The 26,401-nt window shown below is 55.6% G+C and overlaps 13 protein-coding genes across 13 annotated transcripts; 4 read left to right on the plus strand and 9 right to left on the minus strand.

Annotated features, from left to right (window-relative positions):
• Positions 1–154: 154 nt before the first annotated feature.
• On the minus strand, positions 155–898 carry N657DRAFT_697028 (PWI domain-containing protein; the record flags this gene model as incomplete). Its single annotated transcript, XM_062797323.1, has 3 exons — positions 609–898; positions 457–547; positions 155–373 (listed from the first exon to the last, which is right to left on the minus strand). Exons 1-3 carry the CDS (start codon positions 710–712, stop codon positions 155–157), a joined length of 414 nt encoding a protein of 137 aa, XP_062653059.1. The 5' UTR covers positions 713–898.
• Positions 899–1,233: 335 nt separating this feature from the next.
• N657DRAFT_639881 (uncharacterized protein) lies at positions 1,234–2,611 on the minus strand. Its single transcript, XM_062791860.1, has 3 exons — positions 2,308–2,611; positions 1,912–2,214; positions 1,234–1,807 (listed from the first exon to the last, which is right to left on the minus strand). The coding sequence occupies exons 1-3, from the start codon at positions 2,362–2,364 to the stop codon at positions 1,607–1,609; spliced, it is 561 nt and encodes a 186-aa protein (XP_062653060.1). The 5' UTR covers positions 2,365–2,611; the 3' UTR covers positions 1,234–1,606.
• A 313-nt stretch (positions 2,612–2,924) lies between these two features.
• N657DRAFT_639883 (uncharacterized protein) lies at positions 2,925–3,993 on the minus strand. Its single transcript, XM_062791861.1, has 2 exons — positions 3,210–3,993; positions 2,925–3,152 (listed from the first exon to the last, which is right to left on the minus strand). The coding sequence occupies exons 1-2, from the start codon at positions 3,830–3,832 to the stop codon at positions 3,062–3,064; spliced, it is 714 nt and encodes a 237-aa protein (XP_062653061.1). The 5' UTR covers positions 3,833–3,993; the 3' UTR covers positions 2,925–3,061.
• Positions 3,994–6,411: 2,418 nt separating this feature from the next.
• On the plus strand, positions 6,412–7,748 carry N657DRAFT_66508 (uncharacterized protein). The gene is made up of 3 exons (XM_062795276.1): positions 6,412–6,665; positions 6,764–6,975; positions 7,040–7,748. Exons 1-3 carry the CDS (start codon positions 6,583–6,585, stop codon positions 7,465–7,467), a joined length of 723 nt encoding a protein of 240 aa, XP_062653062.1. The 5' UTR covers positions 6,412–6,582; the 3' UTR covers positions 7,468–7,748.
• A 346-nt stretch (positions 7,749–8,094) lies between these two features.
• N657DRAFT_563178 (3-hydroxyanthranilic acid dioxygenase) lies at positions 8,095–8,800 on the minus strand (the record flags this gene model as incomplete). The annotated part of the gene is made up of 3 exons (XM_062788194.1): positions 8,095–8,535; positions 8,616–8,691; positions 8,769–8,800. The coding sequence occupies 3 exons, from the start codon at positions 8,798–8,800 to the stop codon at positions 8,095–8,097; spliced, it is 549 nt and encodes a 182-aa protein (XP_062653063.1).
• An 860-nt stretch (positions 8,801–9,660) lies between these two features.
• N657DRAFT_563433 (uncharacterized protein) lies at positions 9,661–10,196 on the minus strand (the record flags this gene model as incomplete). Its single annotated transcript, XM_062788211.1, has 2 exons — positions 9,661–9,839; positions 9,911–10,196. The coding sequence occupies 2 exons, from the start codon at positions 10,194–10,196 to the stop codon at positions 9,661–9,663; spliced, it is 465 nt and encodes a 154-aa protein (XP_062653064.1).
• A 1,105-nt stretch (positions 10,197–11,301) lies between these two features.
• Positions 11,302–12,101, plus strand: N657DRAFT_563098 (putative copper transport protein; the record flags this gene model as incomplete). The annotated part of the gene is made up of 4 exons (XM_062788184.1): positions 11,302–11,394; positions 11,464–11,647; positions 11,839–11,926; positions 11,984–12,101. The coding sequence occupies 4 exons, from the start codon at positions 11,302–11,304 to the stop codon at positions 12,099–12,101; spliced, it is 483 nt and encodes a 160-aa protein (XP_062653065.1).
• Positions 12,102–12,139: 38 nt separating this feature from the next.
• On the minus strand, positions 12,140–13,420 carry N657DRAFT_639888 (uncharacterized protein). The gene is made up of 3 exons (XM_062791862.1): positions 13,154–13,420; positions 13,046–13,096; positions 12,140–12,987 (listed from the first exon to the last, which is right to left on the minus strand). The coding sequence occupies exons 1-3, from the start codon at positions 13,182–13,184 to the stop codon at positions 12,239–12,241; spliced, it is 831 nt and encodes a 276-aa protein (XP_062653066.1). The 5' UTR covers positions 13,185–13,420; the 3' UTR covers positions 12,140–12,238.
• A 1,775-nt stretch (positions 13,421–15,195) lies between these two features.
• Positions 15,196–15,566, minus strand: N657DRAFT_630216 (uncharacterized protein; the record flags this gene model as incomplete). The annotated part of the gene is made up of 2 exons (XM_062790960.1): positions 15,196–15,453; positions 15,489–15,566. The coding sequence occupies 2 exons, from the start codon at positions 15,564–15,566 to the stop codon at positions 15,196–15,198; spliced, it is 336 nt and encodes a 111-aa protein (XP_062653067.1).
• A 485-nt stretch (positions 15,567–16,051) lies between these two features.
• Positions 16,052–17,337, minus strand: N657DRAFT_560904 (EXS-domain-containing protein; the record flags this gene model as incomplete). Its single annotated transcript, XM_062788015.1, has 2 exons — positions 16,052–17,184; positions 17,247–17,337. The coding sequence occupies 2 exons, from the start codon at positions 17,335–17,337 to the stop codon at positions 16,052–16,054; spliced, it is 1,224 nt and encodes a 407-aa protein (XP_062653068.1).
• A 283-nt stretch (positions 17,338–17,620) lies between these two features.
• Positions 17,621–19,450, plus strand: N657DRAFT_66869 (uncharacterized protein). Its single transcript, XM_062795456.1, has 2 exons — positions 17,621–19,233; positions 19,306–19,450. The coding sequence occupies exon 1, from the start codon at positions 17,775–17,777 to the stop codon at positions 19,047–19,049; it is 1,275 nt and encodes a 424-aa protein (XP_062653069.1). The 5' UTR covers positions 17,621–17,774; the 3' UTR covers positions 19,050–19,233; positions 19,306–19,450.
• Positions 19,451–20,198: 748 nt separating this feature from the next.
• Positions 20,199–21,475, minus strand: N657DRAFT_563602 (uncharacterized protein; the record flags this gene model as incomplete). The annotated part of the gene is made up of 2 exons (XM_062788226.1): positions 20,199–21,380; positions 21,437–21,475. 2 exons carry the CDS (start codon positions 21,473–21,475, stop codon positions 20,199–20,201), a joined length of 1,221 nt encoding a protein of 406 aa, XP_062653070.1.
• Positions 21,476–24,314: 2,839 nt separating this feature from the next.
• N657DRAFT_686654 (alpha/beta-hydrolase) lies at positions 24,315–25,941 on the plus strand (the record flags this gene model as incomplete). The annotated part of the gene is made up of 4 exons (XM_062796847.1): positions 24,315–24,494; positions 24,571–24,614; positions 24,681–25,316; positions 25,374–25,941. The coding sequence occupies 4 exons, from the start codon at positions 24,315–24,317 to the stop codon at positions 25,531–25,533; spliced, it is 1,020 nt and encodes a 339-aa protein (XP_062653071.1). The 3' UTR covers positions 25,534–25,941.
• Positions 25,942–26,401: the final 460 nt, after the last annotated feature.

The following is a 26,401-nucleotide window of genomic DNA, read 5'->3' on the forward strand; positions in this document are numbered from 1 at the left end:
CCTCGATCTCTGTCGTCACGGCCACCGCGCCACGAATCGCCTCGACCGGGCCCGCCACCACCTCGGCCACCTCTACCACGGTCACGCCGCTCAAATTCCTCTCGGCGCTGACGGGCTTCTTCGGCCGCCTTCTCCGCCTCAATCTGCCACCGTATCAGCCCATGTCCATATGTACGATATGTATGACGCTCCGGTGCAAGTGTCCCACCTTCTCCTGCATCAACTCCTGCTTCTTGGCCTCGAGCAACTCCTTAGGAACGCCTTGGGGGCTAGTCTGCGCGCTAAGAAGCAGCTTCCAAAGCTCCTTGCAGAACGTCGGTGTATCTTTGTCGAGGAAGCCGGTGAGCTGGATCTGCATGGATTTGATATCGGGCTTGCAGCGTTGCATTCAATGTCAGTAATCAACAGATAACCTAACGTGCACCGGGAAATGTGGCAAAATAATAGGGCACTAACATGGCGGCTGCCCTCGACCAGGTCAAAGATGAGCTCGATGACGACGTCGTCTTCGCTCCCAAGGATTTCCGTGACTCGGTTGGCGATCCATCTGTCCAGCGTTCTGTTAGTAAGGGCGTCTCTCGCCGGAGCAGGCGGCGAAGGAACCTTACTTCTTCATGACCTGCACATTGACCTTTTGCATATCCACCTTCTGGTTGAACTCGGGCGGAAACTTTGTGCTCTTGAGCAGCTTCGCGTCGACTCCGGTCGCCATGGCTGCCCGTTTCCCGTCGCGCGCGCACTAGCACCAACGATTACCAGTCGTACCTATCAGTCAGCGCTTGTTGCCAACGCTCTACAGCCTCGCAGCAGGACTCCGGGCTTGAATGAAGTCGGTCAATGGCCGGGATGATTGAGTCCTTAGGTTGTCGAAGTCGACGCGTTCTGATTCGGACGAGATCCATGCAACTTTGTAAGTGGGTCATTCAGCTGGGCTTGGCGAGCGGATCATCTGCACCCCAACTTGAAAGGCGACAAGGGGGGTGCCGACGGTACTAGTGTACGGATACTCCGCAGTTCGTGGGGTTGAGGGACAGGCGTGCCGAGATGGCGGGATGTCGCGTGCTGCAACCGATCCGTAATTGGAGCTGGTTGGGAAGGAAGAGAGGGTGTACACGGGAAATTCTGATCACAGAGTCCGAGGAGCCTGACTTGAGGGATTTTCGGACTGCCCCAGATCTGAACAGGTGTTGAGCTATTCTGATCACCCGCAGAGCGAATCGAGCCAGGGCTACTCCGTACCTTACCTTTCTCACCTCTACTCTCAACACATGGCCTGGGGTGGAACAGCATTTAAACATACCTGGGTATGTAGACACTCATAAAATGAGAGGGCGTGATTGTCCCTCAGTACTCGTACATTTTCCCCTCTCGTCCCCATCCCATTACTTCAAGGAAGCCCGTACTGTGGTAATGTCCCCAACCTTACTCCCACCAGTGATGTACTCCGTAGCCATCCCGAAAACGCCGTATTTATGATGCAGAATACCCCAGTCCCCTTACAAGCAGTATCGTTCCAACTCATAATCCAAGCAACCAGTCCTAGAAGCCCAATCCCCGTCCGATATAACATAAACAGCGCGTATGCTCCAGTCGTGAGCCGGAGACCTCAAGAGCTCTTCGGGTAGCTGTACTTCATCTTCCCGTCATCGCCATCCTTCTTCTCGGCCTGCATCTGCTTCGCATGCAACGCTGCCACCTTCTCCCTCAGCTTGCTCAGGTTCCGGCTGCTGTCTTGGTCCTTGAGCTTGGCTCGAATCTCGTAGAGTGCCATCAGGGTATTAGCCCGGTCGACGTCATCGTCCATCTGCTATCCCATGGCATTGTTTAGCACAGTGACTCCCAGTTGCTTCTGTGGTACGGATGTAAAAATGAGATTCGGTAAGTAAGATGCATGTAAACATGACGGCTCACCTCCGAGTCTCGCCGCGGTGTCCCCGGAATGGAGCCATAAGCCGAGTTGGTGCGCGTGTTGGGCGGGGTGGCAATGCGCCGGCCGTACTTGTCGAACTTGGCAGGCGAGGCCGTTCGGGACATGAACGAGGAGGCTGTCGATGCCTGTGAGCCTGTTGAGCCGGTGCGCTTGTGATTTCGCAGGCCCGGTCGACTAGGTATCGGTTCTGGGGGCTTGCTCGGCTCGGCGGACGATGTTGATTGTGATGATGTTGGGAGCGATTTGCTCGCGTTGACCAAGGCCCTGGCGGCTTGGGAGTCGTGCTGTAAGATATACGTCAGGAATCGCTCAATCCATGGCTTTTAAACAGGCGATAGCCACAAGAAGGACGACATAAAAGAAGGTTCGCAACCTACCGCCGCGTGCAGATCGCTCAAGTCAGCGAGCATCTGCGCAAGCTGGATGCTTTCCATCTTATTCTGAGTGTTGTCGCCTAAGTCGGCTATCGCTGCTTCGTGTTTTCGTGACCATTAAAGATGAGAGTGATGGTATCGTTTTGGGCTTAAGGGTGGCCTCTCGTGTTGAAATGAGCTGGTGTCACGGTGACGGCAGTTTGAGATCGATTTCCGTGGCTTATCCGTACTCAGACTCCGCTTGGACGTCGCGGGGTGACACAGAAAGGATTATTCAGGCGAGGCGAAGAACAGTCGCAATATATGCTATTGCTACGGCTAGCTCAATGCGAGATGCAATGGATTCAGGGCAGGAGCATACCAATCATGACCCGTGGCATCCAGGATGGTGTGCAGCGACTTGCGATGGGGGAACGGCAGGGCTGGGGTCCAGACTGGGAGGCATTGTCCAGCAGGGGCGCGGCACCAAGGGACGGTCAGAGCACAATATGGTTATGTGCAAGAGCGCGTGGGACCCCTTACCACATTGGGAAGCTGGAAGATCCCCGGCCCGCTTGCCCCTCCATTCAACACTGTTGGGCGTTATTCCCCAATGCGGGATCTCCAACCCTTCCGCTCATCCCCAGTCCCGAACGAAGTTAAAGACGGCAAACTTCATAATCTTTAATGGGGAGTTTCCGGAGAGTTTTCCAATTTCCGTGGTGGATAGCTTGTTCCTGGGATTACTTTTATGGCGACTCTGTCACTGTTTTGCAATTCATGTTTTTTTGGACTCCGAATCTGGACTTGAAAGGCTGCGATCTGGAAACTGGATCAATGGCCTCCATACCTTCCAGATTCTTCTACGGGTGAGTGCTGCCGCTTACCGGATAAAATGTCCTGACTGTAGTGGCTCACCCTAGTAGGGTGTAGTGATTTCAAGAACTACACGTGCACTTTGAGACGTGAAATGTGAGTTTGTGAGGGCATCTGCCGTCGGAGTGCATATGGCGGCACCTGCCTCTGAGTGCACATGCCCCATCTGCTCTAGCATTTGACCTCTGCATCGCGAGTGCTCTTCCAGCTTCTCTTCCTTTTCTCCCCATCTTGTGATTTGCAGAATTGCGTCCCATCGGCAGTGCCCGTGTTGGATTTGGCAGGTGGTCAGGGAGGGCATTTCAGAGGTGACAAATGGCTTGGCACTGGGATTCTCAGGATCAGGAAGAGGGGGCAACTGTTTGGAAGTACAGAAATACCGGGCATCATCATCAATTGAGTGGTTACCCATCCTTTGGTGCCCAATCACTACGGTACGGTAGATTCGTGGCTGTTGGCTTTCCAACACTCCTCCGGGAAGGCAACCTGAACTCCCAACTTCCGTTCCCACGCAGCAGAACGAAACAACAGCTACGGCAGATACGTTAAACCGACCATATATCGCCATAGCCACTGTCAACGAAGATGTTAAACTTACTGGCCCTGACAATAGGAAAGCCTGGAATGAACGATTTAGATCTAAGGCGGCGACTAGGGACCTTTGGGAGGTCATTGACCCTAAGAGCTCTTCGGTTAGCGAAAACAAGACCGCACTAATCAAACCAGCTATTAAGTATTACCCAAAGCGCCTTGATCGTACCGACGCGCCACCCGCGCAGAGCGTACGCGTAGGAAGTGCCACTTCTAGCACTACCATAGAAGAATCATAAGCCCTGACTCTCGGCCCTCCAGTAGAAGGATTTGATAGACGAAATCTATCTTGAAATACTAGCGAGATAACCGCTCTTAGTTGCGATATATATTAGACCGACCTCTCGGAATACTACTTCGCGTAGCGACTTTACAAAGCTGAGCGACATAACCTCAATAGAACTAGGAAGCTATTAACAATAATTGGCTTATATTATGTAAGCTCTTGAAAAACTTTAGCGACCGTATACATAAGGATACTAATAATCGCCCGAGCTCTATCGCTAAGGGAATATTCTCGATATATGTTGAGTAATAAGGGGAGGAACAAAACTATAGACATCGAGAACTATACATTTATATATGCTCCCTAAAGCCGTGTTATTAGCGCTTAAGCTGTAACGGCACGGCTGGTCGGGTCGGCAACGCCCGGCGACAGATGCCAATTGTTACAGCTTCATAGTGCAGCCAGTGATTCAATCTGTCGGATTGAATCATTTGTACCCTTTCAGGAATATGGCGCAACGGTATGGCTGCACGTTGTATGCCGTTACAGCCGTCGAAGTGGAGAATCGCTACTCAGTTGCTCAACTAGGCCCTCACCTATTGTACTACCCACTGTGGGAAGCCCTGCTCCCGTAGAGTGGCTGGTAGCCGTGTATGGTTGACAGTGTCGAAGGCCCCTGAAATGTCTAACTGCAGAAGGGAAGCAGCCGCCCTCTCTCTCCAGGCTTCCTGAGAATTCTTTATTATAGATCCCATAGTTATACTCTATCGTCGAGTGCTGTGACGGGCACCACCCAAGGTCTGGTCAGCTCGCACATACAAGATCGATATTGCTACAACAAGAGCAAGAGCTAGATGACAGGAATGGGCGTGCAACCAGACCTTAAGTACTGGACCAGAGGCCTATGCATAAGCATGACTATAGACGTATGATCAGACCCCATGACATATGCATGACCGCAAGCATATAACATAACCATGAGAACAGGAACGGGGAATCCCGTGACACAGAGCCTATTATGCTAGGCTATACTTAATCAACTGATACGGAAAAGAGCCGTATGCTGGGAAAAGAGGGCAAATGCCATGTATTCGGGGAAAAGTCAGGTTGTGCTCCTCTGGTAGTTGCAAGCAGCAACTGCAGTGGTGGGAGATATCCCACGATCCAGAGTGGGGCAGCCTTATCTTATCTACATACAAACAACCACCCCACCAATGGTGAGGTATAGCACCTAGCCCTAACCCTGCGCGATACCTTCCGGTATCATCAACTCTACCTTAATTAAGTAAATTTCTATATATCTTAGCTAAGTGGGCAGATTCAGAACTTCAAACTGGTATAGCGGACACAGAGGTTTTGAGTCCAGCCTTGCAGGCATAGTTTTACTTTATAATTAGTGGTAGAGGGTCCGGCGAGTTCTAGGGCATGTGTCACGACGACTGCGCCGCGCCTGCCAGGACCCACGGGTGGAGCCCGGCATGTGGCATGCATGGGCCCCCTGTGGTTTGAAGATCCTATATCTCGCTGCCGCGAGTTCTGTTCGTAGCTCCTTGAGCTACGTCTTGACAATCAAGCCTGCCCGTATGATACCGGAAGGCACCATGTAGAGTAGCCCCGCTGCAAAGGTCTGTGCGCGCTCAGCACCTCCATGCCAGTTTATCTTGCATGTGGGACGCGCGACACCGACTTCTCTGTCGGAATCTTCATTCTTCATTCCAACAATTCAGTTACACCCATACCATGCCATCCCTCTGGTGCCTCCTGCATCACCGTACCTGACCGAATAGAGCCTAGACTGTAGCTTAGAGCCTAGACTGTAGCTTAGCCCGAATATAGTTGTTATTGGATTGTCCGCCTGTCCCGCCATGACTCATAGCGGTATAAGAATAACAATAATAATATATCTTAGCTACTGTATATAGCGCTTAACAATACTACCGAATCTTAGCTCAGCTACTTACTTTATATGAGTTTCAGGGCCCTTAGGAAATGAAAAACTTAAATCGGAGGGCTTAAGATTAAAAATTAGACAATTCCATTACCATACCCCAGTGATTGAGATGCGAAGCTTTTGAACACTCGTATGTGGCTTACGCCAAGCCATAGCACGTGGAATCCGCTGTGGCATTCAATCTTTGCTCAAACTCTACCGTCGAAGCTCTACAATATGAAGCTCTCGCTCATTCCTCACTCCTCTCTGCGTAAATACGATGTTAAAACTCCATTATTGAACCTTCGCTTCAATTTGCCTAATAGTGCCTAATGGAAACAAGATGTTGTACACATATTGAGCGTTTTTATCCATCATCTCGCATGGAGGATCAGAAGATCTCGGCATTAGACAGCAGAGCTACAGCAAACTCCACTTCCTAGATCCTTGATTGCCGCAAAGCCGTGGTTTAACGATTATAATCAGTTAGCGGAGAGCATTTCTATATCCACGTCCCTGGCGGTTGATCGCGGCCATCCGAAAGTGTCGCCGAGCCGAGCGATTACTGCCGAAGTTGTATCCAGCTGTCTGCAGGATTGGTTGTGCTGTCATCATAAGACTTGGGATCATATATCACAGTAAGCCGCCGGCAGCGAACGGGCGGGAGTTATTCACAATGGTGCTCTTACGGAGAGGATTGGCAACCATGGCGTCGCTCAAGAGAGCCGGAAAGATTGTGTGCATTGGCCGCAATTATGCGTGTGTAACCCCCTTTCGTTTAAATCGAGTTCGCGAGTCTCGGTTCCCTGTCGCCCAAGCTGCGCCGAAGCATAGCATTCTGGCTGACTTCGCATCAGAGACCATATCACGGAGCTCAACAGCGCCCGGCCGAAGCAGCCCTTCTTTTTCCAAAAGCCGACCTCGTCCATTCTGCTTCCCGGCGAGGGGCCCGTCATTCGGCCCCGGGGTGTCGACCTGCACTATGAGGTTGAGCTCGCCCTGATTTTGGGCAAGCAGGTCCGGGATCTGAATCTGCAAGATGAGCAGGGTGCGATGGATGCAATTGAGAGTGAGTAGCCACCTCCTGACCGCGCGTCCTGAGTCCCAGTGCTCAAAAGTTCTGCATTACCTAGGCTACGCGCTCAGCATCGACATGACGGCCCGGAACATACAGAACGAGGCCAAGAAGAAGGGCCTCCCCTGGGACATCAGCAAGGGCTTCGACACCTTCCTGCCCCTGAGCAACGTCATCAGCAAGGCGGCCATCCCGGACCCGCACAACATCGAGCTGTACCTGACCGTCAACGGCAAGGTGCATCAGAGCGACTCGACCGAGCTAATGCTGTTCCGCATCCCCAGGATTTTGGGGGACATCTCCAAGGTCATGACGCTCGAGCCGGGCGACATCGTCCTAACGGGCACGCCCAAGGGTGTTGGCCCCGTCGTACCAGGCGATGTGATGCGCGCGGGCATTCGGATCGACGGCAGGGAGCTGGAGGAGGCTAAGATGGAGGTTGCGGTCGAAGAGTCGACCAGCCCGTATGAGTATGCTGAGACATGATTTAGGTGGTGAGAATACAAGTAGAAGTCAGGATGGCTGGCCAGGTGGCAGTCTAGTACCACCCCTTCCGTCCCAACTTCCCCGTCCGCAACTTCACTACCTCAGGTACCAGTGCTTTATCAGCCAGTTTCCGCATCGACACTAGCACCACCTCCTCCCAACAGAGCCAACAACCGTCGAGTTGGCTCAGCCGTATTAGGCGCGAAGTCTCGGAGGAGCTCTGGCGCGACAAGTCGAACGGACTATACGACAATCACTCCATTCGACTCCGCTGCGAAGCAGAACCCATTATGGGTTTCATAGCCAGCTACCTCTGAGAAACGCTTAGGTGTTTTATGGCCAACCGCCTCTATTCAACCGGCGCGGGGCTGGGGTTGGTTAGTGAGCTTTTTGTATTCCTCTCTGTAGACTCTTTTTTCTCCCCCCCATCGACTTCCACAGAGACACCACCTTGATATGGCATTGCCTCCACAAGAACCTAACACTCTGAGTAACGAGAGAACCATAACTGGCGTCAGTTGATGCCCTTCGCACTGAACCTTGAATGCACCATTGATAATATATGCACTGCTCACCCAAATCACCCTCCCCAACCTGCCGATCCTCGTGCCGCCATCCAATGCTCAATCACTCCAGGTTGGGATCCCGAATCGATCCGGGCTTGGGACACCAATCCGCCATCTCCCCGCACTTCTTACACGTCCTCACCTCGGTATTCCCCTTGAACTTCTCCACCGCCTCCTTGATCTGCGTCCCCAGATCCGTGCAGTGGAAGGCGGCCTCGTGCACGACGGCGCCGCACCCCTCCCGCGGGCAGTACCACCGCATCCGGTCAATGGACTCGGCGGGCCGCTTCTGCTCGAGCACGATGCCCACCGTGTCGGCGAAGCGGACCGGGTTGTGCGGCGTGTTGGGCGGCAGGAGGAACATCTCGCCCTCGCGGATGACAATATCTCGGAAGGCGCCGTCGTCGACTACCTTGAGTAACATGGCGCCTTTGTACTGGTAGAACCACTCGGGCGTCTGATTGATGTGGTAGTCGGTGCGGGCGTTGGGGCCGCCGACTATCTGTGTGACGGTGACGATGTGTTAGGTTGATGTGGGGGATCGGGCGGTTGGTAGAGTGGTAGGAAGCAAGGAGGGTTTACCATGACGGTGAAGTCCTCGTTATAGACGCAGTAGTTGTTGATGGGTGGTTTGAGTAGGTGAGAGTTCTCCTCCAGCCTGTTGCGTGGTTAGCCATCTCGACTCATCTTAGACCGTTTTGGCAACGCTGTTGGTTCATTGTGTCTTAGACATACCATTTGGGCAGGTTTACTGGTGGAGCGAGCATCTTCTTGAGGATATGACCAAATGCGGCAACAAGCTTATGAGTTAGAACAGAAATTGTCCGGAATCAGCTGTTGTCGCGAGAAAGATCCTATTCGAGGTTTCAAGTAGGCGTTGACCGTTGTCCTTGTGGGTCGTATGAACGAATCGGTACTGTAACTTATTCCCGCCGGTGTCTCCAGTCTGAATGGGTGATGTGCGAGGTGAGCTCACTCCCGTCCTCCCCGCAATCCAGCTCGGATAACGCCGGGAGGTCCGAGGCCGGTAGGGAGGTTCATTCATAAGCTGACAACTTAAGATCCCGACATTCAACATGCCGAATTCAGCCGTCACTTTACTGCTCGGCTTGCACAGCTTTGTGTCAGTAAAATTTCAATATGTGGTAATCTAGACCGTGTATATACATTACATGCATACACATGGTGCAACGTTTCTGACTCTTCCTACGCCCCAAGTTGAACCACCGTAGCAAGTAAGGGACGGTATTGCTGCTCCTATGTAAAAATTGCAGCACGTCCACATGGACGGCACTCAAACCAACTTAGAACCTAAAGATAAGGCCGCAGTCGATACTGAAGCGATTCAACCACTTAGCCATCTCACATTTGACAAGCCCAGGACTGGCATCCTTTGTCCCAGACGGTCGAGGTGACTGTCGCAAACACGACTGCCACACTCGTGTACGTCGCCGACTGGGTCACGGTCGTCGCATAGGTCGTGGCCCCCGGCCTCGTCGTGGTGCGCGTGCTGGTGGTGTAGAAAACCTTCGTTGTCGTGGACACATGGCCGACGGTGCTCTCCCACGTCGTGTCATAGCTGTGAGCGTCGGTTAATGAGAATGCTTCGAAACGTGACTGGAAGGCTTTAGACGTACGAGACATCCCGAGTATAAGTGATACTAGTCGTGCTCGGAATAGTGTATGTGACGGTTGTCACTTGGCAGACTGAGGACGGTGCAAAGCCCGGGGATGTGACGGTTGATGTATAGGTTTGCCAAGTAATCGTCGTGGTGTCGGTGGCCACATTAGTTGTGGTCGTGGTTGCTGTGTATAGGAACAGAAGGATTGCTCGCATTAGCCGACTGGACCAAAGGAGCGAAAGTTGGGCCGCTCACCTGGAAGTGTAGTTACGGATGGCGAGATGACGGTGGAGGCGGTGACTATGGTGCGAGTCTCGGACTCAGTCTTGGTGGAAGTGACGGAGCCCAGCGAGGACCAGCCATTTGTCACGGTGGTCGTCGACAGCCACACCGTCGAGTAGTCATAGCCTCGCCAGCGCGAGACAGTCGGGCACACAATCTGGCGTGGGGCAAGGATGGCATGCGCTTCTAAAGGAGCGGCCAGAGCCGTTGATACCAGCAGGGACGGGAGGGCGAGGAGGAAGGGGAGTGTAGAAACCATCTTGGATTGTCTAGATGGCTAACTGAGTGAGGGCTAGGCAGAGTTCAAAGACGGTTTTGAGAGAGCGGCACCGAGGACGTCGGATGGTTCGAACAAAAGCAGAACCATTCCCTATATGTATACGTCACACCAAAGTCTCAAATGGCGTGAGGATCCGGGACTATCCATTGCTTCGCTCCCGAATGCTCCCTTCTCGACACGTTTAGCCCATGCTCGGTGCGCCAGAACGAGGAGTACCTAAGGTCCCACACAGGTTTGCTCTGCCTGTTGACATTGAGTCGGTGCCGAGTTCGAAACAGTCGAAAGTTCCTCGGTCTGCAGTCGTGGGAAGGAATGAGGGGTCATGTTGGCAGGATCATAAAAAATACAACTGGCGCGCTGAGGTGGTGATTTATCAGCTGGCAGGTGACATCTCCACGATCCTAATGGAACCCAAGGTAGTAGAGGGAGCACCAGGTGCAGGAGACTCGGAGCTACCTCCGTCCCGCTTGAGGTGATGGTAGGGTGCCGGCGGCGTTTTGGCTTGGGAAATGGCTGCACTGCCCGAGACTGTCATCTCTTTCCAATGTTTCCACAACTCATGATGAGATGGGCAAGCATACAGGTAGTCTACCCAAGGTGAAAGGTCACACATTAGGCTTGGAATGATACAAGAAAAATAGAATCTTGCAACCGCACGCCTGGACTTACATGAGTTCACTTTACTTCAGTTATCGAGGGTGACAAAAGCTTTCAGCATCGAGGCCATCATTCTTCTCGGACTCTGAGGTGGTCTGGAGAGTAAGATTCGCCCTCGAGGACAGTTGGTCCGGCAAAATGCTGGACGGTTCCCCAGATTTGCTCTGCGGTCCGTGCGTCCAAGTAGCGTTTGAGGACACCTCACTGGCTCGCCCGACAGACATTCAATATTCCTGTATTTCACCAAGAAGAGAGAAACATATTGTCAATTCAGCCATTGCGCAACTCAAGTTGTGCAACTTTGGTACTGGTCTAGCTCACAGGTTTCAGAGTTGGGAAACTCAAATATCTTGCTGGGATACCAGTTCCCGCCCTCTCCTTTCCATTCTTGCCCAAAACAGTCGCCGACGGATCGAACGAGACAGACATGGACCACTCGTCGCACGACCATCACCACATGATGGACCCCTCGTCTCATGGCGGCATGGACCACGGGAGCGGCTCAATGTGCAATATGAATGTGAGCAACGATCCAAATCAAACAATGCAGTACTGCCTCCTTAGCAAGCCGCTCACTTCACCCACTCAGATGCTCTTCACCTGGGACACGACCAACCTGTGCATCGTGTTTCGCCAGTGGCACATCACAACCAGCTTGAGCCTCATAGTGTCGCTGGTCGCTATCGTGCTCATTTGTGCCGGGTACGAGGCGCTGCGCGAGGGCATCCGGCGGTACGAGGCCATGGTGTTCAAGAGGCTAGACACAGCGCCGCGTAAGTGTTCGCTTTCCGCATCTTCCTGCCCCGTTACACTCCCTGGAAATGGAATCTGTTGTACATGCATGGCGAAACTTGGTCGCTAAGAAGTGTGTAACGAACTGGAGTTTCGGGGTCCCCGTTGCGCTCACCGCGCCACTCTGAAGAATCAGCTACTGAAACAGCGCCTTTGCTTGCGCCGGCCACAGGCCAGAACCGGGAGCAGGTTACGCGGCGGGCTCATGTCACCAAGGCTGCGCTGTACGCCATGCAGAACTTTTACGCCTTTATGATCATGTAAGTCTGCCCTATCTGGCCCGAAAACGAAAGCAAATACGTGCGCTGACCGGACAGGCTCATCTTCATGACCTACAATGGCTGGGTCATGATCGCGGTGTCAGTCGGCGCTGGTTTGGGATACCTCATCTTCGGCGAGAGCACGCCCGTCACCAAGGAGACTGCCTGCCACTGAGCAGGGTCAAGCAAATACCGAGTCGCGGTCCGAGGAGGCTGTTCATAGATTCTTACGATATATGCCCTATCTCCACCCTGCAGTATACACAACCCATATATACCCAACCGGAAAGCCGAAACCGTCATACACGGTATCTACATCTTACTTGGCTCGCCCTTCTCCCTCTCACCCTCCTGGACCGCCTCCTTGACCTTCCTTGACTCCTCGTCCGACAAGACACTGCCCTGCTTCTTTTTGTCCCCCAACCTCCCCTGCTCAGCCAGCATCTCAATCATCTTCTCGTCCCCAAAATGCCGGTTGTGCTCGAACTCGGGCTCCTCCCCGTACGCAATAGTGGCAGCATCGACCAGTATCCTAGCCGTCATACCCCAGACCTTATATCTCCCCGGCTCCCCGTCCTCTACTCCTCCCTCCCCATCATGCTCCGACAGCGCAGCCAACCCCCCCTCCCTGACCCTGGGCTTGACCACTTTCTGGCCCGACACAGGCACGTAAAAGAAGTGCATGCGCCACTGTGAGTCGTGCCACGTCGTCCAACTGCCCTCGTACCATATCCCCGGCGGCAGGTGAGGCCCCGGCTGCTCGTCGGTGGCCCTGAGGAAGTTGTGGAAGGGCGCCGAGAAGACGGCTGCTACCTCCTTGGCGTCGAGGCGCGGGATGAGGGAATTCTCTACTGTTGGCGCGGAGGAACAGGAGGGGGAAGTGAGGGTGGTGGTGGTGTCGCCTGTGTGGAGGAGTGCGACGCAGGGGCGGACGACGAGCTCGGTTCGGGCAAGGCTCATGGGCAGGTAGCAGAGGTGTTCGATGCGGAAGGGGGCCGGGAGTTTGCTGTCGTCGAGGGGCAGACCGATTTCTTCCCAGGCTTCGCGGCGGGCGATTTGATCTGAGGCTTGTCAGGGGTTGAACGGGGGTTTAGGGGAAAGGTGGGAAGGGGGCAGTACAGGGTGTCTCGTCTAGGCTGTCGGCTTTACCTCCCGGGAGGGCAGCGTGGCCTGGCGGGGTCGTCAGTGAGGGGTTGGTGTTGTGTGGGGAGTGTACACAATGCGAACCAGAGAAACTCCGCAAACTGGCAGCGCGCATGGTGATGACGACGCGCAGATCGCCCCGGCGGTCGGCATACAGCAGTAAGAGCACGGCAGCACGCCGGCTTAGTGGGAGGCGGTCCCAGAGAGAAAACGGCGGCGGCTTGTAAGCCCTCAGCCGGGCGATGGCGGCCTTGCTGCGTATGAGCTAGGGCCTCTTAACACAGATTGCAGGAGCAGAGGTATAAAAGCTGCAGGACTGACCGCCGAGGCTGCATTCAGCGGTGCCATGGTCGATGCATCCCAGTAGTTAGATGCCTCGTTAAACTGCCCGGCGTCCTCGTCCGATTCAACGGGCGGCACAGTGGCGGTGACGGACGCTAAAAGCCCTTGAACGCCCTGGATTGCAATTTGGGCTGCTTCCCGGCCTTCTCGGGAGCCGGCGTCGAGTTGAACGGGTGCTTGCTCGCCACTAGCAGTCGCACCACAGCCGCTCATTTTTTCGAGCAGGTGCGATACGGCAGCTGAGGTGACTTGGTAGGGGTGGCCGCGCCTTACCTCTTGATTTGGCATGTCGCCAGGAGCTGCCCTGGGCGTCGTCGGGACCTCGGTCCCGGCCGGTCATGTGGGGTAACTCAGGTGCCGTGATTGTGGGGGAAGCGCCAGTGACGTCAGGGGCTTGAAGTAATCCGGCACCTTTCTAACCCAACCGATATCGTACATGGCCTGATGACTTACAATACATCAGCAGGCATCAGTGGAATGTGAGAACCGACGCCGCAGTGTTAAGGGTGTTTTCTTCCCTCTATTCCCGTCTTCCACTACTTTTCCAGCTTTCAAACTCCCAACCTGGGTATCATCCACGCCTCTTTTGTCTCCTCTGAGACTAATCTCACACCGCTACTACATTCAAGATCTCTCCTCAACAACATTTGCAAGTTGATAAGTGTGACATGGAACGATTAGAATGTACAAAATCCACGAACTCTGATATCACTTCCTCCACATATCAATTGTCGACCCAGTCCCAACTTCACAGCATGTCTCACAAAAAGGTCCATATACCACACTTAACTCAGATCCCAGTCATTAATTCCCCACCCGATAATTACGACCTCTTTCCGCTGACTGTCTCGGCGACGGCCCGCTGTGATTCCTTCCTGACCGATATTTCTCCCTCGATCTATCACTCTTACCACCTTGGGCCGCTCGGGGCTCAGGGCTGCCCCGCGGACTGACTCCTTGCCTAAGACGTGAGCCACGACGACCGCCCCCGTTCTCGCTTGTCGTTCTGAAGCTGTCTCGGCCCATGCTCATGCTCGAACTCACCCCTTGCCCGTGTCTCAACCTGAGACTTCCCCTCCCAACAATCTCAGGCATCTCCGTAGACCCTGTTCCCGTCGCCGACCCCTCCCGCATCATCCCCGAAGGTAATGAGGAGCACCCAAGCGCAGCAGCAGGTGCCGAGCCCAATCTGCCTCTGAAGCTACCCATACCACCACCACCACCACCACCACACCTCATATCCACCACCCCATGCAGGCGGCTTCCCTGGATGGCACCAAAACCCCCCCAACCACCTGCAACCGCCCCAAAGGACCCCACGGAGGCGGAAACCCAGGCCCAGAAACACCTGCACCCACCGACGCAGACGTAGACGCAGGCGCAAGCACCTGCCCGCCGTCCCCCGGCACCCGGATACTGCTCTTGAGCCGCTGCCGCCGCCGCTCCTCGCCGCTTCTCGCCGCTCATGCTCGAGTGGATGCGCTGCCCCAGCCCTCCAAAGCTGTGCGTCGTCTGCCAGCTGGCTCGCCGTCTCGTGGTACGGGTCCAACGTGAACTTGGTGGGTATATCTCGACCTGGCTTGGGGCTTGCGCGGTCGCCCTCGACCCCGGGTGTAAGCCTGCGTCGCGGAGAACTACCGCTGCGCCTGGATGACACCGACTGTTGCCGCATCGGATTGCGACTGGGCCTTGCGGGCTTGAGGACACGCAGAGGGCTGGATACCGCGGATGAGCCCGTACTGTGTCGAAGTGGTTGGCTGAAGCCGAAGTAGCCCGGGCTAGGCTCAGACGAGCACTCCCTGCCCGTCCGCCTCCGTGTCGCCATCCAAGTCGGACACGGCTGTTCTGGGACCCTCAAAACCGCGATCGCTGCTGCTGATGCTCACAGGAGAAACCTCTTCGCCGTTGAGATGTTTCTGTTGCTCCTTCAAAATTCGCATCTGTTGCTTCTTCGCCTCGGGACGATCTCCAAGGCCGGTGAGCTTTTGGATCTTCGTTTCGGGGTTGTGCCCGTCGGGGTCGTCGTTTGAAGGTCGGGGTGTCTGGCACGCCCCCTTATGGTGGCTAGTTCTGCTACTGAGCACTCTCTTTGTGGAGATATGGGCGTTTCAGACTGGCCCTTTGGCATGTCGGCAGTGTCGACCTTGCGCCCCATTCTGTCCTGGATGGGGCCGGTGGGTGTTTCATGCTCGTGATAGAATCTGATACAGATACTACACTCCGGGCCGATTCCTCGCTTTGTTGACCTCTGTCGCCATCACCTCCCGTCACGAGACAACGTTCTCCTTTGTCCAGTTCATATCTGCAGACAAAACGAAGTCTTGAAACATGACGACTGCGGCAACTGGTTCATGTGGGTTCCTGGCGAGCAGATACACGTAGTATAGTTTGTTTTCGGTATAGCAAGCCCTTCAAGCTGCTTGCCTGCCTACAAGTCAAGATCGGGTAGCCATCATGTTGAACGATGCGCTGAAAGGACGCAGATGTCTATACTTCGACGTGATATCAGTCTACGGCTCAAGGGTTTCAAGGAGTCTGTTTCCACACCTAAGGTAATGCCACATTGTCCAACGCCTTTCTAATGCATTTGCCAGAGTCCGACACAACATACGGCCCACCTTAACGCCTGAGAATGACCGCTCAATCCTCATCCTCATACTTATTCCCTTGAAAGTCACCCAAAAGAACCATGTTGTCCAATCCCAGCCCGGTCGAGGCGTTGCGGATCCATTCGGTTTCGACCCGGAAGAAGATCCACACCCAGCGCCTGAACACCTCCAAGAACTGAATCAAGAAGATGGAGCTCTCAAAATCGCTGATGCGGTCCATCTGCGGGCTCAGCTTGATCATCCACGTACACCTCAGCACCAGATCAAGCACAATGACGACATAGTACACACCCGGCTTGTGCACCAGCAGCGTCCTCCTCAGCCCAAACGGATGATCGGGCGAGTCCCTGTCCACCGAAAAGAGAGTCAAGTCCCAATCCTTGGTCACGTCCCAGTAGAAGCTGTAGAGCGAATTGATCAAACACGCGGCGACCCACGCCCTGTACAAGCCGGGCGAACCCTCCTTCCGGCTCCTCAGCATTGCTCCGAGCACGAGCACCGGGAAAGCGGTCGAGTACTTGGCCGCGTTGGCCAGATGCTGCCCGCCCCAGCCGGTGGCCTCCATGTACGGCGCACGGCGCACGCGCAGGAACTCGATCAGACACTGGCGCAGGCGGATGGCGCTCGGCAGGGCCATGATGAACGGCACGAGCACGGCGCCGCCGCATGCTCGGTCGGGCCTGGCAGTAGCGGACCCCTCGCGGCCGTCGAACAAGAACATGCAGAGGCAGACGAAGAGGTCGGCGAGGATCTTGGCGTAGCTTGTCAACACGTCGGCGAGTAGGATGTCGCCAAATTTGCCGTCTTTGGCCTCTGCCAGGCCGCCGACGCTAACGCGGCGGAGGGTCCACAGGAGGCGGCTGCGGCCGGTGTGGGAGAGCGAGAGGCGGCGGAGCGGGATTGCGAACAGGGCGGCGAGCGCGAGCAGGTTGGTCATGGGCAGCCAGTCATAGTCGATGACGCGCTGTGGGTCGCGGCGGGTGCAGAGCCAGAAGATGACGATGGAAGCGGCCGAGGTGAGCGAGAGGAAGGAGGCGAGGCGGTAGGTCGAGTGATGGTGGGATAGCTGGGAACCGTTGGAGCGACCCGGGTAGCGGATTAAGGCGGGCACATCGATGTGGCGGAGGTGCAGGAAGTGCAGATTGAGCCCCCATCCCCATACGGCTGCAGTTGTTAGAATAAACGCCTACCTCGTTGGGTTGTGTTACACCAGGCTAAGCACGCACCTAGGATGACGATGAAGGCAACTCGGTAGGGGAGGGGAAACGTTAGGCTAAACGAGTCGAGCTGGTGCTCGACGGCAGGATCTCCGTCCATTGTGCCAGTGTGGTGGCGCCGTTGGTTTCATCGAAGACTACGGCCGCAATGCGCGTGAGGACCGTGGGAGGAAACGATGCGATGTTGAAAGCCAGTACGGAGTAGGGGCAGAGAATTGGCATTTCAATGTCACGGTGTTTCCTGTCGAATCAGGTCTCGATCCCGTCAATGTCAAATTAGAAGCTGGAGAAGTTGCCCCACTCTCACGCCCTGGGTCCGTCGGATCTGACCCAAACCGTTACCCCTGCCGCCGCTAGCCGTCCTCACCCTGCAGTTCAAGATCCCGAGGTCCAGCGCTTGCATCTGCAGCTGCTTGCCGAGCCATCCTCACGGGCCGAACCTCATTCAACTTCGATGCGCAGCTCGCGTTAAAAATCGACAACGCCGACGACTCAAGAGGCAATACACAATTGTCTCTCGCTCTTTGATATGCCGACATGGCCTCCCAACCACCGTCCTCGCCTCGACCTCCTCCCCACACCTCCTCCCCCTACCCGTTCGCCGCCGCCCCCGACATCATCCGCGCTCACCAAAAAGACGCCTACTTCCAAGGCATCCTCAACAATCAACTCAGCGACCTGCACCGTCGCCTACGCGGTGCCCGCTCCGCCCACGCCTGGGCCGCCGAAACCCGCACCTTTGCCGACGTCCTCTACCACTGCCTCACCACACTCCTCGGCAACCGCACCCTGGGCGAAGAGTACTGCGACCTCGTCCAAGTCGAAGCCCCTCCCCAACAACAACAACAGACCACCACCTCCTCCACAACAACAACAATCGAAGCCGAACCCGGCCCAAGCGCAGGCCCAATCCTACCCTCTTTATACCGACGAGCAGGCTACATCGTCACCTCCATCCTCCTCCCCTACCTCGCCTCGCGGACCCTGCCCCCGCTCCGCTCGGCCCTGCGCAAGAGCTTCCAAGCCCGGCTGACGGCGCTCACCGCACAGGGGCGAGACGAGAAGGGCGACAAGTCCGGGTCGCCGAGCATCGAGTACCGCGTGCTGCGGTACCTGCTGGCGCACCTCACGCCCTTGACCAGCGGCACGCATTTCCGGGCCTTGACACTCGCGCTGTTTTACTTTACGGGGGCGTACTACCAGCTTTCGAAGAGGGTTTGGGGGTTGCGGTATGTTTTTACGCGGCGGGTGGACGAGAATGCGCAAGGGGCGGGGGCTGCTGGGGCGGGGGGAAGGGCGGGGTATGAGGTGCTGGGCGTGTTGCTGGTGGCGCAGATGCTGGTGAAGGGGTTTCTGCACGTGAGGCAGCAGATGAGGGCTTCGGCGGGGGTGGTGTCGGAGGTAGGGGACGAAGGGATTGTTCAGATGTTTGGGCCTGGGGCTGATGTGGATGTGAGCTTGAATGAGCAAGCCTATACGAGCAATAATGAGTTGCTCGGCGGCAGTGGCGGGGCTGGGTCGCCGCAGAGGAGCTTGGGCGAGATTGGGGCGATGGCGCACACGCCTGTTCCGAAGGCAGGCAGGGCGCGGTACGATCTGGGGAGGGGGGACAAGGTGATGGGATGGATCAAGGGGGCTCAGCAGAGGAAGTGCACGCTGTGTCTGGAGGAATTAAAAGACCCAGCTGCGACGCAGTGCGGTCACGTCTTCTGTTGGGCGTGTATAGGAGACTGGGTACGGGAGAAGCCTGAGTGTCCGCTGTGTAGAAGGGAGGCGATGCTGCAGCATGTTTTACCCCTGCGAGCTGCATAGGGTAAAGTTGTGTGGACTACTGTACCTGACTACATCACGAATGTACATCAAGCTGTGGATGACGGCCACGTATGAGTGAGCCCGATTATGTACTGGCCGTTGTCGAGTACTTGTACGATGACGGGGTTCGAAAACTTGACGTTGTTGGTATGTCTCGAGTTGAGATGCTTCGGAAAAGGTTACGGTGCGTCGGACCATATTTGTTAGAGAGGTTCGAGTTTCCTCGATATCACTGACCGCTTCAATGGCTCAATAGTCTTTAGAGGCGGTCACCCCGGGCAGGAGCTCCTGGTAAGGTTCCTATGCTCAGCATCACGAGGTTACCAGTTCGAATCCTAGTTGCCCCGGTGTACAAATTGAGCGCCACTCCCGGGCCCCCGGCCTCCGCGAAGCGAACCCTCCCGCCGGTTCCGTAACCGGGTAACTCTCTCCGATCGGCGGAGAGGGCTAACCGGTGAGCGTTTGCCCCCCGCTCTTTCTGCTTTATCCTTGATTGAACCCTATTACGAAACCAACTTGAAGATGGGGCTCTCAAGGGTACTCCTCGAGTACATCCGACCCAGAAGAACGAGCAAAGCGACCGGGTATATTGAGGAGAAAAACAGTTGCACTGCGTACCGGGTTAGGCAGCTTGTAGTGTACAGTATAGCAAACAGGAGAGCCAGGAGCTAACCTGCCCGCCAATTTGAGGGAACTGACCCTCGAACATTACCTTCCCTCCGCACTACTATGGCTTTCCATCAGAGAAGACGCCTAGCAAAACTAGTGTCCCTTCGCATTTCCGGTCAACGTCGAGGAAAGAGCATAGGAATAAAAAAGGAAAGGCGAGAACGTCCGTGGTCAGATAGGACGACTATAGCCGACAAACAGAGCCAGAGAACATCGCCCGGTTGAGTCTGCGACTTTGGACCTTGCGAGAGAGAAGATGTAAGACAGAACGTAAATAACGCTTCGTGCCCACATATCGCCAAATATTCTCACACGAAAAAAGGTATCATGAAAAGGAAAAGAGGAAACCAAGAAAGAAAGACATGCCTCATGCCATCATTAACTCCCGCCAATGTAATCCCCTCTTCCACTTCACCCCTAACCTCTCAATGAATGCTTTTTGGTCGATACAACATGTCACTCCTTCTTCCTCGATTGAAATCACTCATCAATACAAAACAGCACAATCTCACCCCTATCATTCTTTTTCATCCGCAACGACCTCCAAAGCTCTTTTTCGTCCATCAACCGGCTCGACCCCGACCCCGCCGCACTCCTCTCGCGGTGATACCTCTTCAGGGCCTTGTTGACGCTACAGCCGCGCTCGCTTTCCGGCCCTTTGGTCACGAAACTGAGGAATTGCTGAGCCGGCGGCTTGTACACCACCAACGCGCCATTCTCCTCCTTGCCGTCGTTGGACCCCGGCCTGAACTCGAGAAGTTTCTGCTCTTTCGGGGCCTCGAGGCTCTTGGCGGTTGTTCGCTTCTTCTTTGGTTTAGAGGGGGTGGAGCTGGACTTGGTTTTGGTGCGCTTGGTGGACTTCGGTTTGGAGCCGGCGGCGATCATAGCCATTAGACTGTTGCCTAGTATCTCGGTTGCTCGATTGGACTTGTGGTGCTTCGACTTGGTCTTCTTGAGAGGGCTGGCCGGGGTCTCGGCGGCATCACCGCCAGAGTAATCCGGCGAAGGCGGGAAGACGGAAGGTCGGGACATGAGCCGGTTTATCCCACCTGTCAGCCCGGAATGCAGCACTGGCGGGGCGTCCGTCATGATGTGGTCCGTCTCGATGTGTAACCTCTTCCGCTTCTTGTCCTTCTTGGTTTCCTTGTCGCTGTCCTTCACCTTCCTCCGCGGTGCCTTGGGTGCGGGCGTCTCAAAGTGCGTGGGTACGGGACCAGTGCCATACTGTACCATCGCCGCCTGTTCTTCAAAAGTCTCGGCCATGCCGTTGGCCTCTGGATCGAAGCGGACGAGCTGCGTGTCCTCGCACAGCTGGATGGGCGCCGTGGCGGGCAGGGAAACATGGGAAGCAGTTGGCGTCGGGTTGGCGACCAGGAAGTCAAAGACATTGACTTGAGCATCTGCCTCAACGGCCGAGGGTGGGGTTGGCGCCTCCGGGAGCGGATCGTTAACGGATTGGTCGTCATCGTCGCTGCGCTGTTCGTAATCGCGCCAGGAATCGTAGTCGTCTGCGACGTCTTCAACATATGCTGCATGGGCCATGGTGTTTGAGGCCGCGTTGTTCGCGCTGTCTGCGGGTGCGGGTGCCTGCGCAGACTGGGCTTTGCCTTTCTTTTCGCGGTAAAGGGCTCCCTGGTATTTCTGCGCTTCGGTCATGCAGCTCTGTATGCCAGTCAGCGGGGCCAATGCCTCGAGCATTGCTAACAGATCTGTCCTACCGTATGGGCACGGTACTCAGTACCGGGAAAGTACACCATGCAGTCGATGCAGGTAAAGGTGGCACCGCGACAGCGGTTTCTATGCGGGTCGAGCTTCTTCTTGGTCAAGACGTCGCCGCACGCCTACAGAGGATGCAGAAACACTCGTCAGATGCGGGCGAACACAACAAGATAATCGTCTTTGAGGTACGGATGGCTGCGTAAGAGACGATGGTGTTCTCCATGTGGCAATGGAGAGGGATCAGGAATAGTGGCAGGAGCGCGAGTCAGTGAAAGAAGGGAGGATCTGCTTGATCAGGAGGGGGTGAGGCGTGCGGGAAGGAGGGGTGATGTGCTGGGGGTGTGGCCTGTTGGCCGTGACCCATGCAGTGGCGGGTGGGCGGGTGTGTTGTGTGATGTCAGTTAAGATTGCCCTCCCGAGATGGTCACGGGGGGTCGCCGCGAGCCAGCCCAGCCACAGAGCCGGCTGATGCGTTGGAATTGAGTCGCGGGCGTCCCAAGAATGCGGCTGTCTCTGATAAAATGCCCAGGGGCCAGGCCATGCCAGAGAGCGCCATATCTCCCTGAGGGAGGCATGAGAAAATAAAGGACAACACCCACCTCGCATGAGAAGGAAACCATGGTGACGGTAGGACAGGTTGTCCAGACTACCGGTTAGGCCCAATTGGCGCAGGATGCCGCGAGGAGAGCGGGCTGTCAACAATGGCTGCCAAGAGCTAGCCACACCACGCTGTCCAGCTTTCCGACCGAAAACCAGAGATCGGATACCAAGTGACCAATAGTCCTCAAAGCTGGAGAGATGATGGCTTGCTCGGGTCTCAAGAGACGGCGTGATATTCCGATGGGGCAAGACTCAGTGGTAGAGCTCGAAATCTCTGCCAGGTGCGGTTGGTTTGGGCGGCACAGAGCTCGAGCCGGACCCAGAATACCGTATTAGGGCCTGTGTATATCTTGCCCGCAAGGTGGGCGGCTAAGCCGATGTTGGAGAAGGTGGGAAGTGGGTTGCTGCGCCTTTGGGCACGAATGAGGATCGAAGAAGACGAGCAGACGGCGCGCCAGGAGCCGCGGGGAAGCTAACGGCGCGTAATAGATCGGCTTGCTTTGTGAGTCCGAACCTGATCTCGGCGGCTTCCTGGTAAATGATGGATTGGTAATTGGCAACGTTTCTGAGGTGCCCTGGCAAAAACCTCAAGAGTTGGTGAAGCTCGAGGTGTGTTTTTTTTCTGGTTGGAGATTTTGGGCGCCGATGCATGCGAGCTCCACTGCTCCACCAGTTGCCGGGCTCGCGTCCAGGAGCCACAGCCCCTCCATGGCCCTGCTCGCCCTGGTCCCATCCCGCCAGGACGGGATGACAGGCGGAGCAACCCGTCACCCCGATTTGTGCATCAGACAGCCGGTTTGGCCCAGACAAGGCTGACGGAGAGCCAGTGATAGTTGGAAGATCAATGAAAAAGTGGGGAGGTGTGGCACAAACATGGCTCGCGATCCTGACACGAAACCCGGCTGAAGCATGAGCTTGGTTGGTCAGGAAACAAGCGAGCGCGCGTTCCCATTCAACTTTAAAAAAAGAAGCCAATGCCGACATCCTGCATCAACGTCTGCCATGGTCGCATCGAGCTCGTCAGACCGGATGGATCAACACTGTCCTACCCGTACGCCGTATAAACAATGAATCACTTGTTTCGGCTCTACTTTCTTTCCCTTATTCTCTGGCACATTATCCCCGTTACGGCTCGATGTCTCGTGCAAGTGACAAGAGTCGCCGTAGAGGATTGTCGGGCCTACTCCAGACCAGGAACCAGAGAACAGACATCATATCGTGCAAGCGCATGACGAATCACTTTCCCCGCAAGCTTCCCGAGCGTTTCAGCAGCGGCTGCTCTCTATGTGATGTCTGCAACAGGTTTGTCGCAACGCGATTCGCTGGTTCACGGGGCTCTCTTTAGGCGCAGTCGACGAGTGTTGCAACACCTCCGATCCGCTCCTGTTTCAGAACCTGCAACCTGTTTCCAGCAGGCTGGTCCGTGAACCTGCTGGGCCTGACTAGCGCTTCGAGGGCTGGAACTGGGAGCCTAGGAGCCAGGTTTTCAAACGGATGGCCTTGCTTGAGGACCTGTAGACCGACGACAGCGTGCATGGACGCGGCACAACGGCTTGCATGCCAACTGGAACAGACTGACGGAAGAGATGCAAGCCACAGGGTCTGAGCTGGTCAGATCACTCCGATCGTCGATGAGCATCGACGAGTGTCGGGTCAAGGTCGACACCTCGATAACGTAGCATCTGATCATCAACGTCAACCTCTCCCTGGCAAAGCCCCAATTTCGAGCCAGCCCAGCTGACTCGCCCATCTCGACGGTCGCACTCACTCCGTCTACTGTGGTAAGGCCCGCTCAATCGGCCTGGCATAACGGGATGGTGGCCGCCGGAGGCGGGCCCTTCGATCGGGCCCGTGATCCCCGCCAGATCAGAAGACGACAATGGACCCCAGTGATCGGCTGGGCTTGGGCCGATTTACATTACATCATGCTGCTGCTCTGCAACTGTGGACATTCTGACCGGCGCACCAAATTTCCACCTCCGCACTTCCCCAAACCCACCCTGGAGCTTGCGCGAACCAGCTGGCCGCTTCTTCGATATTTGGTGCAGCGCTTTGTCCCGAACATTTCTGAAATCAATCATTAGGCGTTGGTTGGCGCAGGCTCCGCTTTCGCAAGAGAGTGAGACCGCCAAAAAGGGCCACTGCAGCACATTCCCCCTTGCTCGTTCCTGTCCGACGCATTGGGCCTGGTTCCTTCTCGTTTCTCCTCATATCCCTGAACATCCTCCACTCCCCGGTCGCTATATTCCGGATACCGCCCTTTTCTTCCCCATCGCCATGTCCGACTCGTCGGCCAGCAACTCTTTCTTGGAGCAGACTGTCTCGCTGATGAGCAGTGCGGCAGGCTACATGCGCTTGCCTGCGATAGCTTCTACTGTATGCCCCGACACCTCTGCGCATCCCGCCCAGTGCCTGAATGGCTGCGCCGTCACCCGCGCCGACTGGTCCAGGGGGCAAGTTCGAAGCCTTCCTTCGTCGCCCTCGTGTCGTAGTGCAATTGATCCGAACTGACCGCCTGTCTCGTCTGCCTTAGGGGGTCGCGGCGGTTTTGACTGCCCTTCTCTACTTCAAGCAAAAGTAACCTCCTCCTCTGTTTACGGCCCCCTTTTGGATGTCAACCCGTACTGACGCCACGTGGCAAAGGGCATTGATTTATCCATCTCACGTCCCGGCCAACGCCCGAACCGACGTGCCCCGTCCGAGCCAGTTCAGCTTCAGAGACTACGAGGAACTCATCATACCAACTCCAGATGGCGAGAAGCTGTCGGCCTTTTACATCCGCGGCCCTCGCGGCGGCCCGAACTCCACGTTGACCGTCCTGATGTTCCATGGCAATGCCGGCAACATTGGCCACCGCCTGCCAATTGCACGCATGCTGATCGCCGCTGCTGGATGCAACGTCTTCATGCTGGAATATCGAGGATACGGCATATCGACCGGCCAGCCCGACGAGTCCGGCCTGAATATCGACGCGCAAACCGCCCTCGACTACCTCCGTGACCGCGCCGAGACGCGGGACCACAAGATTGTCGTGTACGGACAGAGCTTGGGCGGCGCCGTCGGCATCCGTCTGGTCGCCAAGAACCAGGCGGCCGGAGACATCGCCGGCCTGATCCTCGAGAATACCTTCCTCAGCATGCGCAAGCTCATCCCGAGCATCATGCCGCCGGCAAAGTACCTTGCCTATCTGTGCCACCAGGTCTGGCCGAGCGACACCCTGATCCCGAGCATCAAAGTACCGACGCTGTTCCTGAGCGGGCTTCAGGACGAAATTATCCCGTAAGTGCATGTGCCGCCTTTTGCTCGGTTGGTCTTCATGCTTACCAACGTGGCTAGACCGATTCACATGAAGCGGCTGCACGACCTGTCCAAAGCCCCCATCAAAATTTGGAAGCCACTCCCCGGCGGCGACCACAACTCGAGTGTGATTGAGGAGGGCTACTTTGAGGCCATTGCCGATTTCATGAACCGGATTGTGGCGGACAAGAAGCAGTGACCATCCAGCCTACCATGTGTTGTTGTACAACTCCAGCACAGCAGCTGAGACACCGTTTCCGGGACCATTACGGGGCTTGGCCAGCTGCGTGGTACTTTTGGAATTCGAACAGGGTTGACGGAGACGGAGCACCTACGCAGTTTAAAAGAATATTGCTCGTTTTTTATCTGCACACTTGATACCCCGACCTGCGTCAAGAAATATCAGCAGGTCTCTATCCTAGACTCAACCGATTATATGGCAGATCTTGTGCACCAGGACCTGATACGTGCTGGACGCGTTCATGGCCCAGACATGATGTGTTTGAACTTGGTGTTTATACCGGTTATTCCAAGGTGTGTATGTGCATGCCGACTAGGATTGCCCACTTGAGCCGTAGGTAGCAGTTTCGTGAAAGAAGAGTTCGACAGCATCCACTGCAACACGATCGAGTCGTGCTTCTTGGTATATCTGTGCTTTGGAATTGGCTACGTCGCGAGAGGGCTCGGACCATGAAATGGCATCGTCCCTATGCATTGACTCACGTAAGCCGATTCGAGGAAACCGGCCAAGGCAGTGGAGTGCAGCGGAGGTACTGGACCTGGGCATTCCAGGCCGAGATTCCTCCATGTCACATTCACAAAAATACAAGGACAATAACAGGAGCCGGCAGGATCCTGCTCATTGTCTTAGTCGATCATGATGGTAAACGCCGGGCGGGGGAGGGGGTTGGGGTTGGTTTCATGACGCTCAAGTCCTTCGATGGCCAGACGAGGCACCTGTCAATGCCTGAAAAGCAGTGAATGTCACAATGTCACCCGTACTATCCCCAACCATTTATAAAGCATCAGGGAGGCCTGTGGAGGACTGACGCTCGTTCTTCCACGGC

Source organism: Parathielavia appendiculata (genome assembly GCF_033297405.1).
Source record: "Parathielavia appendiculata strain CBS 731.68 unplaced genomic scaffold N657scaffold_1, whole genome shotgun sequence".
NCBI classification, from domain to species: domain Eukaryota; kingdom Fungi; phylum Ascomycota; class Sordariomycetes; order Sordariales; family Chaetomiaceae; genus Parathielavia; species Parathielavia appendiculata.

Bases quoted from the DNA above. Each gene is read 5' to 3' on its own strand.
- N657DRAFT_639881 (XM_062791860.1), bottom strand. From the start codon at position 2,364: ATGGAAAGCATCCAGCTTGCGCAGATGCTCGCTGACTTGAGCGATCTG. The intron at 2,215-2,307 runs GTAGGTTGCGAA...TATATCTTACAG, and splicing joins TGAGCGATCTGCACGCGGCG to CACGACTCCCAAGCCGCCAG. The intron at 1,808-1,911 runs GTGAGCCGTCAT...GCCATGGGATAG, and splicing joins CACCGCGGCGAGACTCGGAG to CAGATGGACGATGACGTCGA.
- N657DRAFT_639883 (XM_062791861.1), bottom strand. From the start codon at position 3,832: ATGACCTCCCAAAGGTCCCTAGTCGCCGCCTTAGATCTAAATCGTTCA. The intron at 3,153-3,209 runs CTACTAGGGTGA...GGCAGCACTCAC, and splicing joins GTTCTTGAAATCACTACACC to CCGTAGAAGAATCTGGAAGG.
- N657DRAFT_66508 (XM_062795276.1), top strand. From the start codon at position 6,583: ATGGTGCTCTTACGGAGAGGATTGGCAACCATGGCGTCGCTCAAGAGA. The intron at 6,666-6,763 runs GTGTGTAACCCC...ACTTCGCATCAG, and splicing joins TGCATTGGCCGCAATTATGC to AGACCATATCACGGAGCTCA. The intron at 6,976-7,039 runs GTGAGTAGCCAC...TGCATTACCTAG, and splicing joins TGCGATGGATGCAATTGAGA to GCTACGCGCTCAGCATCGAC.
- N657DRAFT_639888 (XM_062791862.1), bottom strand. From the start codon at position 13,184: ATGCGCGCTGCCAGTTTGCGGAGTTTCTCTG. The intron at 13,097-13,153 runs GTTCGCATTGTG...CGACCCCGCCAG, and splicing joins CAGTTTGCGGAGTTTCTCTG to GCCACGCTGCCCTCCCGGGA. The intron at 12,988-13,045 runs GTACTGCCCCCT...GACAAGCCTCAG, and splicing joins CAGCCTAGACGAGACACCCT to ATCAAATCGCCCGCCGCGAA.
- N657DRAFT_66869 (XM_062795456.1), top strand. From the start codon at position 17,775: ATGGCCTCCCAACCACCGTCCTCGCCTCGACCTCCTCCCCACACCTCC.